Genomic DNA, 17,493 nt, shown 5'->3' with positions numbered 1-17,493 from the left:
GTGAGATGAGATAGAATTGGGAGTACAAATGAAAGCAAAGGACAAATTAGAGTTTGAAGGGCTCATGAGCCTCCCAAATGTCTGAACTTCAAGGAAGAGGTTAGGAATAGCAGTAGTTTTAGAATCCATGAGCAAATAGGTTAAAACAATGAGTAGATAGTCCTCACAGGGAAGACACAGACAGAAAACAACTCAAGGTTGGAACTTTGGGAAATACTATTTAATGGGTAGGCAGAGAAAAAAAAGACCCCCAAGAAGCATGAGACAGGTAGAAAAAGATGGGAAAAATGCAAAAGGAGTTTCAAGGAGGGTTTGATCAATGACACCAAATGCAGAAAAGAGGTCTAGAACAAGAAACAGTGGTCATACATTAGTGGAGGAAGTACGTTACATTTTCTGAGACAGACAAATAAGACAGGTGGCTATATGTGGCATTGACAGACGTGGAGAGGGAGGAAGTTATATATTGTATGATGGGTTTAATTTTCTCAATTAACTGGGAAAAAAGTATTGGGATTGTCTGTGGCCCCTACGGAATCTCTATTCATAAGAATAGAGATTCTGATGGCAAGTAGAGTGTAGGACCCAATCAGTATTTCACCTATTTCTACATTAGACCAAGTGTATCAACTTTTTGTCCCTATTGATCTGTTAAACAAAGTAGATATAACAATTTGGAAACCCTGTCACTTGAAAAAAGAGATTTGTTTAAAGCACTAGATATCACAGCATCACCACTTGCATTAAAGATAAAGTCCTAGCTGCAGGCTGCCATGGTCTCTTTGGAACACCCCCCATCTTGTCACTCAAAGGTCCACTCAGTCCTGATAGGTCTGTCATCCAGAATTTAAAGTGCAGTCTAGAAAAGGAACATGAAATTAAAATTAGAAAGGCAATAGACACAACAAATTGCAGATGCATACGAATGTGTTATGTGCTTGAAACATACCTTTAAGACTACTCTGGTCACTTTCTATTAAAGAGAGGAATTTAGGCTGGGAAGAGGAATGAGGAAAGGGTAAAGTTTGTGAGAAATCACTGAAAGTTACAGAAAAGGGAAATTACTGATGATAAATTAAGGGCTTGTCAGGAATCAGGGAAAGAGCTGAAGATAGAGACTGACAATCTGTCATATGTCACTTTGTGTCATTTTCTCCAGTGTTTCCAGTTAAGGATTTATAGACAAGATTCAGGGACAAGTTTTGACAGGCACCTGGGTCAGAGGCATCAGACACAGGAAGTTTGGATGCTGATAAACCATGCAGACTAGGCTGTGAAGGGAGGTATTAGCAGGAGGGCTGACAGGGAAAATGAAATAGAAGGGCAAATGTAGCACATGTGAGGGTATAAAATTATGATGCTACAATCAGAAAGAACACTGAAGTTTTCTGCAATTGTCAGTGTTTTTATAGGTGATAACAAAACTCTTAGACTAATGTCTAGGGTGAGAATTCTGATGTTCCACCTTCTACCTTACACTGACCAGTATCAGGCAACGAAAAGTTTTTAAAAGTCAGATTTAACCTTCTAATTAAATTAATTTGAATAAACACTCATTTTTCAAACAAATAATGTACTTCTAATATAACTATTTATCACATCAATAGTAATATTAACCCCCAAATAAACAATATTTATTGGCGATACAACAAAATGGTCATCTTGCTCTTTTCTTCCTTTGCCTCATTTTTCTCTTTCTCCAAGTTCCATTCTAATCTTGGCTTTCACATAAATCGCTTTTTTTTTGGTCTCGATTCTCAACAACAACTTAGACATTTGTTAAGCACTTGCCACTTGCAAGATACTTTACTAGGGACCATGTATAAATAATAACAGTCAAAATAACAGCTAATATTTATCAAGTACTCATAATTTTGCCAAGTACTTAATTAAGCACTCTATGAGAACTAATTCACTTAATCTTCATGATACCCTATAATGTAGAACTGTTATCCCTATTTTAAAGATGCAGAAACCAGCTCAGTTAGGTTAAATAGCTCGCCTAAGTCCACCTAGGTAGTAAATGGTGTAATCAGGGATTTCAATCCAACTCCCTCTGACTGTAGAGATGTGCTCTCAGTCACTACACTATGGTTCCCTTCCCTGCCTCTAAGGACATATGATTTGGTGGAAGTTATGCACGTATAAGTAATCAATTTGATTTGGCAAGTGTCAACGAGACAGGTCTCTTTTTTCTGCTTTCCCCATTGACTCTAATATTTTTTAAAAATCTATTTTCTTAACCTCCTTTTGAGTCTTACTAGATTCCGACTTTGAGACTTACATCAGTAAATAGACATTGAAAGGAAAGACAAAAGCCCTGAACTAATGAATATGAAATGTATTTTTATTTTTATTTACTGACTTCACTATCAGTAGGTTTAGTCCTTCAACCCACAGGACAAAGCACCGGTATTTGTGTCTACATTCAACACAACCTTTCTAGCACTTTTTTCACATAATTCAGTTCAGGTTCCCCATCCAACACACGACTGTCACCAGATGATGCTCTACCCTGTGACCAGATATAAGTTCTATTATGTCCTCTCGTGTCCCAAACCTCAATAAAACTTAATGGCTTTCTCCCCTGACAACTAGGCCTGCCGTGGTTTCCTAACTTGTATTAAGTGCAGTGTTTCCACTCTTGCCAAAACAAACAAAATACCATGTTAAAAAATACAGATTTCAGGGCCCCTTATCTGAAGAATGCAACTCACTCAGGAATGTGCAAGTTTGGGGAACAGTTCAGTGGTGGAAAGCACCTCATGTTCCTGGCTCCTCCTGAGGGCTGATCGAAGAGGGAGAAGCTAAAATCAGGAGACCTGGTTTCTACTTTAGACAGTACCACCTACTGTATAACTTCTAACAAATCACTTCTCACTGAGTCCAGTTTTCTTGTCTGTAAAAGCGAGAGGATTTGACCAGATGAATGTTACGTTCCTTCCACCTCTTGAAGTCGTGCTTATGAGCACAGAGTCAGAGGATGTGTGTTCATATCCAAGCTATGCTACTTGTGCGCAGATAACTGCATTCTCTGATTCAGAGCCCTCACCTGAGGGGATGATAGTATCTTTCCATTCTCCTTTTTCTCCCCTTTAATGAAATCTAAATGAGATGATGCTGATAAACATCTAACAGAACCCGGCACATAATCAATGTTCAACAAATTATTATTACTCTGGAATTCTATAAATTACCTCTGCACTTCCTCCCTTGTCACCCTGAACTTAGTGAAGTTTCCTCCACTTGGTTTTGCTCTTCAACTCAGACCCGAAAAAGCGCTCAACGCCGGCGGAAGTCACGCTGAGCTGGGCTATATGCTCAACCCCGGTCTCTTCCCTGAAACCGCGGCGCTCCCACTTCCCGCAGTCCGAGGTTCCGACTCGCGCCAGCTCCGCGAGCAATGGTTCCGCCCTGCGCCCTGCCCCTTCCATGACAACTCCAGCCCCAACTGCCTGGAGTCTCTTGAGCCCAACCGGCATCCGTCGCGGTTGGACGTGGGCTTCCCGGAACGGGGCGGGACTTCCAGTAGGAGGCGGCAAGTTTGAAAAGTAACAACGGTTGACGTTTGCTGATTTTTTACTTTGCTTGTAGCTGCTCCTCGAACTCGCCGCCTTCCTGTCGGCGGCCGGCACTGTAGGTGAGCGCGAGAGGACGGAGGAAGGAAGCCTGCGGACACCTTCGCCATCCCAAGGCGCGGGCAGGTGTCGGGACGCAGGGCCTGGCGGTGTTTTTGTTGTGCTCAGCGGTGGGAGGAGGCGGAAGAAACCAGCGCCTGGGAGGTGAGGGGCGGGCCCATCGTTACTTTTTATTTGATTTTAGTCCCAGAAACAACCAGAGTTCAGTTCCTACGAAACTAATGGGTGTTTTCTGGTGCAGCATAGACCGAAGAAGACGAGCTTGAGCTGAAATTGTTCAACTTAGGCATACATTTATGTGTGATTTTTGGAAAGGTGGTGATGTGGCTTATTTGGCCGCAGATGCTTGTTAGCTTTTTACACATCTCCGTTGCCAAACGTTTCTTAACCAAATCCAAAACCATGAATGAAAGGACAAAAATATCACTCTCAATGCAACTTTCAAAATTCAAAGGAAGAGAGCAGCGTATATATAGCACTACGCATGCGTAACGCGATCATTTTTCCCTTTAAAAGTTCAAGGAACGTTTTACTTAATTCATTGAAGTTGGGAGTCATTTCTGTTTATTTTTGTTTAATCTCTGCCTCCTGGAACTGTGATGTCCACAAATAGTTTATTTTTACAAAATAAAATGTGTAAAATTTAACAGATAATACTTTTAGTACCTACTCTGCTCAGCATCGTGGTGCTGCAAATAAATGAGAAACCAGAGGAATAATTAGCAGTTAATCTCTGCTACTCGTTAGACAGAGTATTACTGCGTATATATTAAGTCATTTATATACTTTATCCCACCCAGGAGCTCAAACTGTGTAGTTGGAAAGTGTCTTTCTTCATCTCTCGTTAATGAATAAATTGTAACTGAAATGGTACTCCGAAAGAATGATAGAATTTGGATATTGGAGGAGGTTCCAAAAGGAAATACTGGAAGTTTGGGAAAGTTAGGAGACTAACTTGGAGCACAAATTTCATTCAATTATTAAAGGTTTTGGAAGCCTAGCAGAAAAATTTGAATTTGATGTGGGTAAGGTAATTGAAGTATTTTCGTACAAATATATGATGCATTAAGTGTTTTTATAAGGATTAATCTGATAGTAGAGTGCCAAATATTAGAGAAGAGAGGAACGAGTGATAATAATTTTGAAGATACTTTACACCTATGCTTTCTATTGCAATATTCTGTAATTCAGATGCAGGTTCTTTGGAAAAGTGACTTTTTCTGAAGTCTTTCTTTGGTCCAGTCCTTTTATAAACAACCTCTAAGTCTATGACTTACATGAAAATGTAGAATGCATATTTATGCCAAAGGGGACATCTGATATGTGATGCATCAGAATCTGGATTCCAAAAGATCCCAGCTCTATGGCCTGGCAAGGTAGCTCATGCTTGTATCCCAGCACTTTGGGAGGTTGAGGTGGGAGGATCACTTGAGCCCAGGAGTTCAAGACTAGACTGGGCAACATAGACCCCATCTCCACACACACGCAAATTAACAGGGCATGGTGGTGTGTGCCTGCTGTAGTCCTGGCTACTTGGGAGGCTGAGGCAGGAGGATAGCTTGAACCTGGGAGGTCGAGGCTGCAGTGAGCTGTCATTGTGCCACACTGCACTCCAGCTTGGGTGACAAACTGAGACCCTGCCTCAAAGAAAAAAAAAATTAGACAAAAGGTCCTAGCTCTTAACAGGAAAGCTTGCAATCATGAAATTTAATGGTAGAAAGTACAAATTCTTGCTTAAGGTTCAAATGATCAGTTTATACAACAAGAACACAAGTGACCCAGCAGATGTGACCAAAAAAGAGGAAAAGGGGGGGAAAAAAGAACAGGGAGAAGCCGTCTTGATACAAGACGGTCATGGTGAAGTTCTTGGAGTTTCAGTTGATCAACAAGTGCTACAGCAGAGGCCATTAATACTGTGCCCTAGACAGACCATGTCGTGTTCAGTTTGGGCACTACATTTTAAGAAGACATTTACAAAATAGTGTGTGTTACAGGAAGATGAATAAGATGGTAGTTTCTAAAACAATGTCGTTATAAGGAGTATTTTAAAGTTACATATAGCCAAACATAAACAAATTATACTTACTTTAAAGAAGGGAGGGCTTAGCAGAGGTGTAATAGCTTTCTTCACATTTTTGAAAATGGTGTCATGTAAACGGAGATTAATATATTCTATTTAGTTGCAGTGACTGGACCGGGAGGTAAAATTACAACAAAACATATTTCCACACACTGTAAGGAAGAGTTATTTAATTTGGAATCATAATAAAGTGGGAAAAAGTTGCATTGAGAGTGAATTCTGTGATGATGTCACATGTTCAAGCTGAATTGGGAAGTTATTTGTTAATCGTTGTTTAGAATGGCTTCCATTTATTAGAGGTTAGGCAAGTTGCCAAAGCTCCCCTTTTTAACCCTAAAATTCTGAAAAACATTAGGAGCCTAAAGAAATAGATTCTCAGAATTGTGGGCCATTTCAATGTGTTTGCAAAATTGAATATATTCACATTGGGTCTCTAAGATCATTTTGCTTCACTGGAGGGTAGGGGATCTGAAGGTAACACAACAGGTATTTAAGGGAGTGGCTGAGCAGTGGCTGCTATTGCTGCTCATTTCCCTCTTGCTGTTACTACTGCTATTTTTGTGGTTACAGGGAGAGATACGAAGAAAATGAAAAGATCCTGGAATCTCACAATGTAGTGTCAGAGTTCTTTAAACATAGTTTTGGTACGTTGCAACTAGTGTCATAACAGGATTAAATGCAAGGCTCTAGGACAAGGGTTTCTTTCTTTCTTTCTTCCTTTCTTCCTTTCTTCCTTTCTTTCTTTCTTTCTTTCTTCCTCCTTTCACTTCCCTCTCCTTCCCTCCCCTCCCCTTCCCTTTCCTCCCCTTCCCTCTCCTCCCCTCCCCTCCCCTCCCCCCTCCCGTCCCCTCCCGTTTCCTTCCCTTCCCTTTTCAACACATGGTCTCTATCACCTGGGCTGGAGTGCAGTGGTGCAATCTCTGCTCACTGCAACCTCTACTTCCCAGTCTCAAGTGATCCTCCCACCTCAGCCTCCCAAGTAGCTGGGACTATAGGCATAGGCCACCATGCCTGACTAATTTTTAGGTTTTTTGTAGAGATAGGGTTTCATCATGTTGCCCAGCCTGGTCTTAAACTCCTGGGCTCAAGCGATCCACCTGCTTTGGTCCCCCTCAAAGTGCTGAGATTACAGGTACAAGGTTTTTTAACATCAGCATTTATTGACCTTTTGAACTGGATAATTCTTTGCTGTGGGGGGCCACCCTATACATCACAGGACGTTTGGCAGCATCTCTGGTCTTTACCCACTAGATTCTAGTGGCACCCACACTCCTGTGCTGACAACCAAAAATGTCTCCAGCCGTTGCCAGATGTGCTCTTGAGGATAAAGTTAGAGAACTACTACTCTAGGGGGACACAGATAGGAATAACTCACTACGTGAAGACATTAGGAGATACGGTTTTTCGTTTTCTTGAAGTTCTCACTCTGGTGATAGGAATTGCTACCAATTGTATAATCTATTCTTATTCAGTTGTTTTTCTCTCTTCTGTTTGCATCTACAACCTGATTAGCCATCTCACTATATATGTATTGAATAGGATGTCAAAACTGAATACAATTTTTTATGTCCTATATTACTGTTGTTTATATATGGCTTCTGCTGATAATGTTGCCTATATGCCTTGCTTTGAGAATTAATTATTAGGATTGGTCTTGTTAAGCTCCTTGGCCCTCATATGTAAAAGAAAAGCACATGGTTCCCATCTATGTATTCAACCAAAGTCCTCCTTCCCAAATGTGTTTTTCTCTTCCTACAAAAGAGAACAACACTGGGAAAATTAGTAGAAAATAACTGTGTCACCTTAGAATAAAAGTAATTTTAGGATACATATATAAATACTTGTCTTTATTTTACTAAGATATTTGATGATAGTTAACATACTATGAATAGTTCAACTTTGGCTCGTTCATTTTGTCCTTATATTTATTAGTTTCCAGATAATGAGAGCTACTGATTATGTGATATTTCTAATATTTTTTTCTTCCTTCAGATTAACAGGAAACTTCCAAGATGGAAACTTTGTCTTTCCCCAGATACAATGTAGCTGAGATTGTGATTCATATTCGCAATAAGATCTTAACAGGAGCTGATGGTAAAAACCTCACCAAGAATGATCTTTATCCAAATCCAAAGGTAAAAGGTGGTTATGTTTGCATGTGGATAATGGTATTTAAGAAAAAAGTAAGCTACTAGGTCTATAGTGTGGCAAGAAAGGGATATGCCCTCCTATTTGATGGAGACCATTTTCATCGAGATAGAATCTCTCACCTAGCGTAATTTAAAAATAACACCAAGTTTATATGTGTGGTGACTTCTACATTCCCATTAGGATTCAACTCTTTAATATAGTCATTTTCTTTTTTTTTTTTTAAAAAAAAAAAACAGCTTCTAAAACATATTAAAGTATATTCAATTTTTTATTATTATTGGAATGGTGGTCTGAGAGTATCATTTATTGGTAGGGGTTGAAGGAACTTATTCCAAGTGGTTTTCAACCACCAAAAAATGCTTAGAAATAATCCTCTTTGGAAGCTTACAGATTAATTTTCATGCATTATGCCCCAGGGGGAATTGACTTGTTTTGACAGGTACTGTTTTTTCTATCTTTAGTTATTAAATACAAAATGAACTATTTATGTGTCACAGAAAATCCCAAAATCTCCTTCCAGTTTCTTGTGTTGGACTTGAAGTGATAACATAGTAAAACCTGGTTTAATGATGTAGAACTCAAACTTTCTGACATCGCTACCCTCTTTGATTCTTGAAAATGGAAGAAATACTTTTAGAATAACTGATGTCTTCAAACTGAGTAAATTCAACTTTCTTAAAAGATTACCACGTTTTCCCTATATTTCTCGTCTTTCTGCTAACCCAATACAGTCATATTACTACATGGATCAAAACAGATTCACACGCCTGCATTTAGGAACTGCTGTTTTAGAAGATCCAATTTTTAAAATCATATATAACCCTATTACATTTATACCTCCCGATCAAGGGTTCCCTTAAACTTCACATCTAAGGAAACCTTAATATCTGGGCAGCAAACAAGGTTTCCTGTGTTCTTTAAAACACACACACACACACACACACACACATTTTCAATGTGCCATTATTTCTGCCACATGCCTGACAGCCTGTTCTGAAAGACTAACTCTTCTTCTTCCATTTCCTAAGGTGGATTGGGTTGCTTGGATTGGATTTGGATATACTTGCCCTCTCATTCTTAAACAGCTGATCCCTTGACCACTTATGTATGAGCAAACTAAGCATCTTGTGTTAAATTTGGAGAAATTAAGGAGTATTTCAAGGGAAATGGAGTAATTTTGTTGCCTTTTTCTTCTTTGCTTTCATTGACTATAATATTGTATGGTAATGATGATAGTATGAGTTTATCATCATTATGATAAACTTTAGAGTTATGCATCAGAATATTCAAAGTTGTTTTTGCTGTAGCCTGAAGTCTTGCACATGATCTACATGAGAGCCTTACAAATAGTATATGGAATTCGACTGGAGCATTTTTACATGGTGAGTTTAAGATGAGGCAAAATTATGGGGTTTTGTTTGTTTGTTTGTTTTTTTGTTTGGCTGCAGTTCTGCTTACAATGCATACTGGCTTTTATGATGGGAAGTTATTGACTTTATTTTTAACAAATTAAAAGACATAGAAAATTAGTGTCAGTTACATTGGGATCTTATGCATAATAATGGTTTATATCCATAGCTTTAGTAAGATGAAAACCATAGTAAAAGACTTAAATGACAGATTATTGATGCTATGCAGTTGTTACAAATTTATAGGTTTGTCTTCAGAGACTATAATAAACAATAGCTAAGTCTTCATATTGTTTTCTTCTCAGGAAGAACTCCCAAATTAGAGTAGAAGATATGCAGTAAGATTGAAACAATTGAAATGAGGCAACTGAGCTTTTAGCAAATTAAGTATTTGCATAGTACCTGATATTTAGTAAATGCTAACCTTATTCCATTTTAAAAATTCATTTAAAAATCTTTATTAAGCACCTACTATGAACCTAGCATTAATAATAATGAAAACTCTGTATTTATACTAGAATATGTATTAAGGTCTTTAATGGTAATAAGTTAATATATTTTGATCTTAGCTGAAGATTTTTCTCATTTTGTCTAATCAATGTGTATGGTTGATTTTATGGTTTATTGCATTTAGATGCCAGTGAACTCTGAAGTCATGTATCCACATTTAATGGAAGGCTTCTTACCATTCAGCAATTTAGTTACTCATCTGTGAGTAAAGAGTGATTTTATTGTCTTAGTCTACATTCATATTTATATTGCATTATGTTTTCTTAAAGACATAATTTTCTTTGGGAAGGAATACCTACTATGTTCCTCTTCATTTCATCCCATATACATTCAAAATTTCAAAATTGTAGACTGCCACCAAACAGAACTGCCTCCAACTGTGCCACTTTCTCAGCATGTTTTCAGTTGAACTTGTAAGATATTGTAAGTCTAAAATTGTTTACCATCTTTGTGAAGAGGTTTGAGTTCTTAAAAGAGTCTTAGTGTCACCAAGTTTATGTACTGTTTATTAGAATCAATAACTATACTTTAGTATTGCATGACTATGTGATTAATATACAGAAAAAATAGATTTCAGTGCTGTAGGGTTATACATTATAGTAGACTTCTGGTTTCATCCCCTGACCTTAAGAAGTATATCCAGAAATCTCTTTCTGAGAATAAGATGTTTATATCCTATGGCTTAGTATTTAATGTGCAAAATACTTTTCAATAGTCTTTTTGTACTTCATCTTCAAGGGACTCATTTTTGCCCATCTGTCGGGTGAATGACTTTGAGACTGCTGATATTCTATGTCCAAGTAAGTGAGAATTCAAAACAATTTTAATGTCTGGCTTCAATCTACCATTTCACCTTCACCTTTCCATCAGTAAATGTAAAAAAAAAAAAAAAACAACTTCAAGGAAATTGCCTTTAAAAAGTATATCCCATTTTTAAGTTTGAATTTTTAATATCATGTTGGATTTTTTTTTTCCTTTTAAGAGCCACAGAAAAGCTATTTTTCTGATTTTTTAGAAACTTTCCATTTAAAAAGTGTTCTATAAATTTGGGAATATGAGTACCAACAATATGTAAGTATGATGTTGCATAGTGGATTCATCATACCAATTTTATGAAATGTAGCAATTACTATTTACTATAAAGAAATTGTCTTTTATCATTAAAAGAATAGTCATGTTATATCAGAATGTAAAATTCTAGCTTTAATTGTCCCTTAATTTGACTTTGATATTTATCCATCAAGTTATTGTAAGTTAAGAGATTTGGTGTATGTATTAGGCTATTCTTGCATTGCTATAAAGAAATACCTGAGATTGGGTAATTTATAAATAAAAGAGATTTAATTGGCTCACAGTTGTGCAGGCTATACAGGAAGCATGATACTGGCATCTGCTTGCTTCTGGGGAGGCCTCTGGAAGCTTAGTCATGACAGAAGGCAAAGGGGGAGCAGACATGTCACATAGCCAGAGCAGAGCAAAAGCACAAGGGGGAAGGTGCCACACACTTTTAAGTGACCAGATCTTGTGAGAACTCACTCACTATAGAGAGGACAGCATCAATCATACTCTTACTTTACAATCCAGCAGTCATGCTCCTTGGTATTTACCCAAGTGAATTGAAAGCTTATATTCACACAAAAACTTACACATAGATGTTCAGAGCAACTTGAAAGTAGCCTAGGTGAATGAATAAACTGTAGTACATCTAGAGAATAGAAATTATTCAACATTGCAAGGAAATTAGCTAGCAAGCTATGAGAAGACATAGAGGAACATTAAATGCATATTATTAAGTGAAAGAAACCAGTCTGCAAAGCTTACACAACTATATATCATTCTGGAAAGGGTAATATTGTGGAGACAGTAAAAAGATCAGTGGTTTCCAGGGGTTAGGGGTGAGGGAGGGATGAATAGGACCCCTTTAGCACTAAGGATTTTTAGGGCAGTGACAGTACTCTGTATGCTACTCTAATGGTAGATATATGTCATTATGCATGTGTCAAAACTCAGAATGTACAGTACCAGGAGTGAATTCTAATGTGTACTGTGGATTTGGGGTGATAATGATGTGTCAGTGCAGGTTCATCAGTTGTGACAAATATACCACTCAGGTGAAGGAAGTTGGTGGAGAGGAGTTTGTACATGTGTGGGGACCCAAGGTATATGGAAACTATCTACTTCTTGTTCAGATTTACTTTGAACTTAAAACTCCTTTAAAAAAGGAAGTCTATTAAAAATTAATTGACTATATATTTATATGTGTCTATTTTTGAGCTTGCTATTCTACTGCATTGATCTGTATGTCTATCGTTATGTCAAGCAGTACTTTGATTACTTTAGCTTTATAGTAAGTCTTGAAATTAGTGTTGTTTCTCTTTCTTCATCTTTTTCAAGATTATTTTGGCTATTCTGGTCCTTTGCATCTCTGTATGTATTTTAGTATTTTCAGCTTGTCACTTTCTACTCTTCTTCCACCAGAAAAAGCCATTTTGATTGAGATTACTTTGAATGTATTGTTCATTTGGGGGATATTTGACAATTTAATAATATTGGGTCTTCTGATCCATATGCATGCTGTATATCTGCATTTATTAAGGCTGTTAAATTTCTCATAATGATGTTCTATAAATTTAAGAGTGCAGGCCTTGTATAATAAATTTTGTTAAATTTATGCCTAAATCAAATTTTTAGTGGTTCTGTAAATTTAATTAAAATTTTCTGATTATTGTTAGTGTAGACAAATACAATTGATTTTTATATATTGACTGTGCTAAAATCACTTACTATTTGAGTAGATTTTTTCTTTTTTGTAGATTCCTTAGGATTTTCCTTATTGACAATTCTCAATCTTTGAGAACAAAGTTTTTTCCTAATCAAGATGCCTTTATTTTTTTTATTTTTTTAAATCTTTTTACTGGCTTGGACTTTTAGTATAATGTTGAATTGAAATGATGACAGCAGTCATCATTACCTTGTTCCTGATCATAGGGGGAAACCATTTAGTCTTTCATTATTAAGTATTAGTTGTAGGATTTTTCTTAGTTTTTTTTTTATCAGAACGTGCAACTTTTACTTTATTTCACGGAGAGTTTTTATCATGAAGGGTATTAAATGCCTTTGTGGCCTCTAGTGAGATAATCATGGGTTTTCTCTTTTTAATCTACCAAATTACATTATTTGATTTTTGAATATCAAGCCAACCTTGCATTCAGGATGTTCCCTGATTGGTTATGATATATTTTTAACATATTGCTAGATTTGATTTGCTAATATTTTATTAAGTGTTTTTGTCTGTGTTAATGATGGATATTGTTCTGCAGTTTTCTTGCAATGTCACTGCAGTGACTGATCTGAATATCAGGATATACCAGTCTCATAGAATACATTTGGAAAGATTCCCTCTTCCGTTTTTGGGAATTGTTTTGTAAAATTTGTATTATTTATTTCTTTTTTGAGTATTTGGCAGAATTTACTGGTGGATCCATCTTGGATTGGAGTTTTCTCTGGGATAAATTAAGAATTCAGTTTCTTTAATAGGTTAAGGGCTATTCTGGTTGTTTATTGTCAAAACTCCTGAGTTAGCTTTGGTGATTTATATTTTTAAAGGAATTTTTAGGTTGGCAAATTTGTTAACATAAAAGTGTTCATTATATTCCCATATTATTTTAATGTCATTGTGATAGGTAATAACATCTTCCCTCTCATTTTTGTCATTAATAATTTGTTTATTCTTTTTTTTTTTCCTAACCAGTCTGGTTTTCAGCTTATCACTTTTCAAAGAACCACCTTTTGACTTAATTGACTTTTCTATATTATACGTCTTTTTATTATTATTGAATTTTGAACTTATTGTTATTCTTTCTTCATGGTTATTTTGGGTTTCATTTACTCTTTTTTTCTAGTTTTTTTTTTTTAAGGCAGTAAGCCGAGTCCATTAATTAGATACCTTTCTTCTTTCCTAATGAGTATGTATTGCTGTAAATTTACCTCTAGCGCTGCTTTAGCTGCATCCCCCAAACCTTGATATGTTGTATTTTCATTTTTATTAGGTTCAAGATATTTTCTAATTTCCCTTTTGATTTCTTTTTTTCATGTACGGGTTATTTATAAGTCTGTTGTCTACTTTCCAAATATTTGGGGATTTTCCCACAATTTTTTCTGTTACTGATTTTTAAGTTATTTCTTTTGTGATCAGAGAATATACTTTATATCATTTGAATCCATTTAGATGTATTCAGACTTATTTTATGACCCAGAATATGGTCCGTATTTGTTCACTATGGTGGTTGTAATAAATTACCACAAACTTGGTGACTTAAGATAACATACATTTATTCTCCTATAGTTCTAGTGGTCAGAAGTTCAAAACTGGTTTCACTGGGCCAAAACCAAGGTGTTACTAAGGTTGCACTCCTTCAGATGGCTCTAGGAGAGAGTCAGTTTCTTTGCCTTTTCTAGCTTCTAGGGTTGCATTTCTCAGCTCATGACTTCTTTCTGTCTTTGAAGCCAGCAGTATAGCATATTTAAATCTCTTTCCACTTTCATGATCACATTGCTTTCTACTTTCTGTGTATAGTCCAATCTTTCTCTACTTTCCTCTTATAAGGACACTATGATTGCATTTAGGGCCCACCTAGTTATTCTATAATAATTTTCTCATTTCAAGATCTTTAATTATAAAGCCACTTTGCAAATAAGGTAACATGCACAAATTCCAAGGAGTAGGACCTGAACATCTTTGGTTGCTATTATTCAGCCCACCACATGGTCTACCCTTGTAAAAGTTCCATGAGCACTGTTGTTGATGAGTGGAGTGTTGTAAACATGTTAATTGGATCCAGTTGGTTAATAGCGTTGTTCAAGCCTACTGGGTCCTTAACAGACTTTTTTTTGCTGGTTGTTCTATTGAACTGTTGATAGATGTTAAAATCTTAGCTATGATTGTGAGTTTGTCTGTTTTGTCTATTCTTTAAACTTTTGTTTTATGTACCCTGAAGCTCTAGTTTTAGAAGCATACACATTTAGAATTGCTATATCCTCTTGATGACATAGTCTTTGCTCTGAAATATACTTGATTTGATATTACCATAGCTACTTCAGGTTTTCTTTTCATTAGTGTAACCATGCCATATCATCCTTGTAACTTGTGTCTTTATATTTAAAATGGCTTTCTTGTAGACAGCATATGGTTGGGTCTTGCTTTTTAAATTCAACATCACTATCGCTGTCTTTTAATCAGTCTTAGACCATTTACATTTAATGTTATTATTGATATGATTGGGCTTAAATCCACCTTTATACTATTTGTTTTCTCTTTGTCCTGTTCTTTAGTCCTGTTTTCTTCATTTCGTGCCTTATTTTGGTCTATTAAAATAAATTTTATTTTATATAATACTATATATGAAAAAGATATTCTACCTTGTCTGTTATTGGCTTATCAGCTATATGTCTTTTTCAAATGGTATTTGCTCCAAGTTTTAGTATATATGTATATATCTTTAACATACCATTATCTATCTTCAAATATAGTATACCTTACAATAATATACTTTTATTTTCTCCACTACTGGTCTTTGTGCTATTGTGTCATAAATTTTACTTTTAAAGATATCATAAACCCCTTAATCAATATTAGATTTGTGTGAAACAGTTATCTTTTAAAGGATTTTCTATTTTGACATTTAAAAAATACACGTAGAGGGTACAAGTGCAGATTTCTTGCATACATATATTGTGTAGTGATGAAATCTCAGCTTTTAGTGCACCCATCGCTCAAGTAGTGAACATTGTACCAAATCAGTAGTTTTCCAACCCTCATCCCTCTCCTGTCCTCCCACATTTTGGAGTCTCCAATGTCTGTTCTACTTTGTATGTCCATGTGTACCCATTGTTTAGTTCCCGCTTATAAGTGACAATGTGCAGTATTTGACTTTCTGTTTCTGAGTTATTTCACTTAGGATAGCCTCAAGTTCCAACCATATTGCTGCAAAAGACATTATCTCTTTAGTGGTTGAGTAGTATTTTGTGGTATATGCACACCACATTTAAAAAATCTAATCCTCCAATGATTGACACGGGTTCATTTTATATGTTTGCTATTGTGAATAGTGCTACAATAAACATACAAGTGCATTCATTTTTTTGATATGATTTCTTTCTTAAAGAGATTTTTTTATATGAGGAAAAATGTCTTTTATGTTAACTCACATTCTTTTAAGTACACCAAATTTCCATCTGGTATGATTTTTCTTACACATGAAGCATTTTATTTAACACTTCTTGTAGTGCTGTTAAAAAGCCTTTATTTCACTTTAATTTTTGAAAGGTATTTTTCTTGAGGCCAGGTGTAGTGACTCTCACCTGTAATCTTATCATTTTGAGAGGCCAAGGTGGGAGAATTGCTTGAGTCCAGGAGTTTGAGACCAGCCTAGGCAATATAGCAAAATCCTTTTTCTACAAAACAAACTTTAAAAATGAGCCAGGTGTGATGATGGATACCTGTAATCCTAGCTATTCCAGCAGCTTAGATGGGAGAATAACTTGAGTCCAGGAATTTGAGACTGCAGGGAGCTATGCTATGATCATGCCACTGCATCCCAGCCTGAGCAATACAGTGAGAGCCGCTTCTTTTTGAGAAGGAAAGAAAGAAAAATGGATAAATAAAAGGTATTTTTCTTAAGCACTCAGTGGATATGAAAAGTCAAGTTTTTAATCCATAGTTGGTTGTATCTGCAGATGCACAATGCACAGATATGGAGGGCTGACTGTACTATGCCATTTTTTGTGTGTTTGTTTTGTTTGTTTTTTTCGGGTTTTTTTGTTTTTGTTTTTGAGACGGAGTCTCACTCTGTCACCAGGCTGGTGTGCAGTGGCATAGTCTCGGCTCACTGCAACCTCCACCTCCCAGGTTCAAGTGATCCTTCTGCCTCAGCCTCTCGAGTAGCTGGGACTACAGGTGCACATAACCACACCCAGCTAATTTTTGTAGTTTTAGTAGAGAAGGGGTTTCATCATGTTGGCCAGGATGGTCTCGATCTCTTGACCTCATGATCCGCTGGCCTCAGCCTCCCAAAGTACTAGGATTACAGGTGTGAGCCACCGCACCCGGCCACTGTGCCTGGTGTAAGGGACTGGTGCATTCACAGACTTGGGTTCTGTAGGCATCCTGGAACCAATATCCAGCAGATACTGAGGGACTACAATATAGAATTCTTAGTTGACAGTTTTTTCAGTGCTTTAAATATATTGCTCCATTGTCTTCTGACTCGCATTGTTTCTGATAAGTCTGTTGCTTTTCTTATCTTTGTTTCTCTCTCTATAATGTGTTTTGGTTTCCTCTGGCTGCTGCTAAGATTTTTTTTTTTTTTTGCCTTCTAAGTTAGTTATTAGCAGTTTGAATGTAATGTGACTTTTGGGTGTTTTTTGTTTGTTTGTTTCTTTTTCTGTTCTTTCTTCCCTCCCCCTCCACCCCTGCCCCCCATTTAGATTTGTTCACTTCCTTGGATATGGTTATTGTTTTTATACAATTTGGAAAACATTCAACTATTCTGTAAAAGTTTTTTTGTCCCTTCTTTTTGTAGGATTCCAATTACACATTAGTTATGCTGCTTGATACTGTGTCTCAGCTCAGATATTGTATTCATTTTTTTCTCTCTGGCCTTTATTTTAGATGACTTCTATTATGTCTTCAGTTTCATGAATCCTT

At 36.4% G+C, this 17,493-nt stretch overlaps 2 protein-coding genes across 4 annotated transcripts in view; one reads left to right on the top strand and one right to left on the bottom strand.

Annotated features, from left to right (window-relative positions):
* RGS5 (regulator of G protein signaling 5) overlaps positions 1-3,326 on the bottom strand; it is a 174,546-nt gene extending 171,220 nt beyond the window's left edge. Inside the window, exon 1 of the mRNA XM_025369754.1 lies at positions 3,198-3,326. The gene's annotated coding sequence lies outside the window, so the exon portion shown is untranslated. The remainder of the gene's footprint in view (positions 1-3,197) is intronic.
* Positions 3,327-3,473: 147 nt separating this feature from the next.
* NUF2 (NUF2, NDC80 kinetochore complex component) overlaps positions 3,474-17,493 on the top strand; it is a 33,398-nt gene continuing 19,378 nt past the window's right edge. The window contains exons 1-6 of one of the 3 annotated variants that reach the window (XM_025369728.1): positions 3,509-3,782; positions 4,439-4,668; positions 7,711-7,853; positions 9,177-9,251; positions 9,913-9,989; positions 10,527-10,588. In XM_025369728.1, the coding sequence (XP_025225513.1) occupies positions 7,731-7,853; positions 9,177-9,251; positions 9,913-9,989; positions 10,527-10,588 (337 nt within the window). In that variant the 5' untranslated portion in view covers positions 3,509-3,782; positions 4,439-4,668; positions 7,711-7,730. Of the gene's footprint in view, positions 3,783-4,438; positions 4,669-7,710; positions 7,854-9,176; positions 9,252-9,912; positions 9,990-10,526; positions 10,589-17,493 lie in introns of all 3 variants that reach the window. The other 2 variants (XM_025369718.1, XM_025369723.1) reach the window with 2 other exon arrangements.

The sequence above is a fragment of the Theropithecus gelada genome, chromosome 1, assembly GCF_003255815.1.
Source record: "Theropithecus gelada isolate Dixy chromosome 1, Tgel_1.0, whole genome shotgun sequence".
Classification (NCBI taxonomy): Eukaryota; Metazoa; Chordata; class Mammalia; order Primates; family Cercopithecidae; genus Theropithecus; species Theropithecus gelada.
Note: the sequence above shows the minus strand (reverse complement) of the source record. Positions and strands in the feature narration are given on the sequence as shown.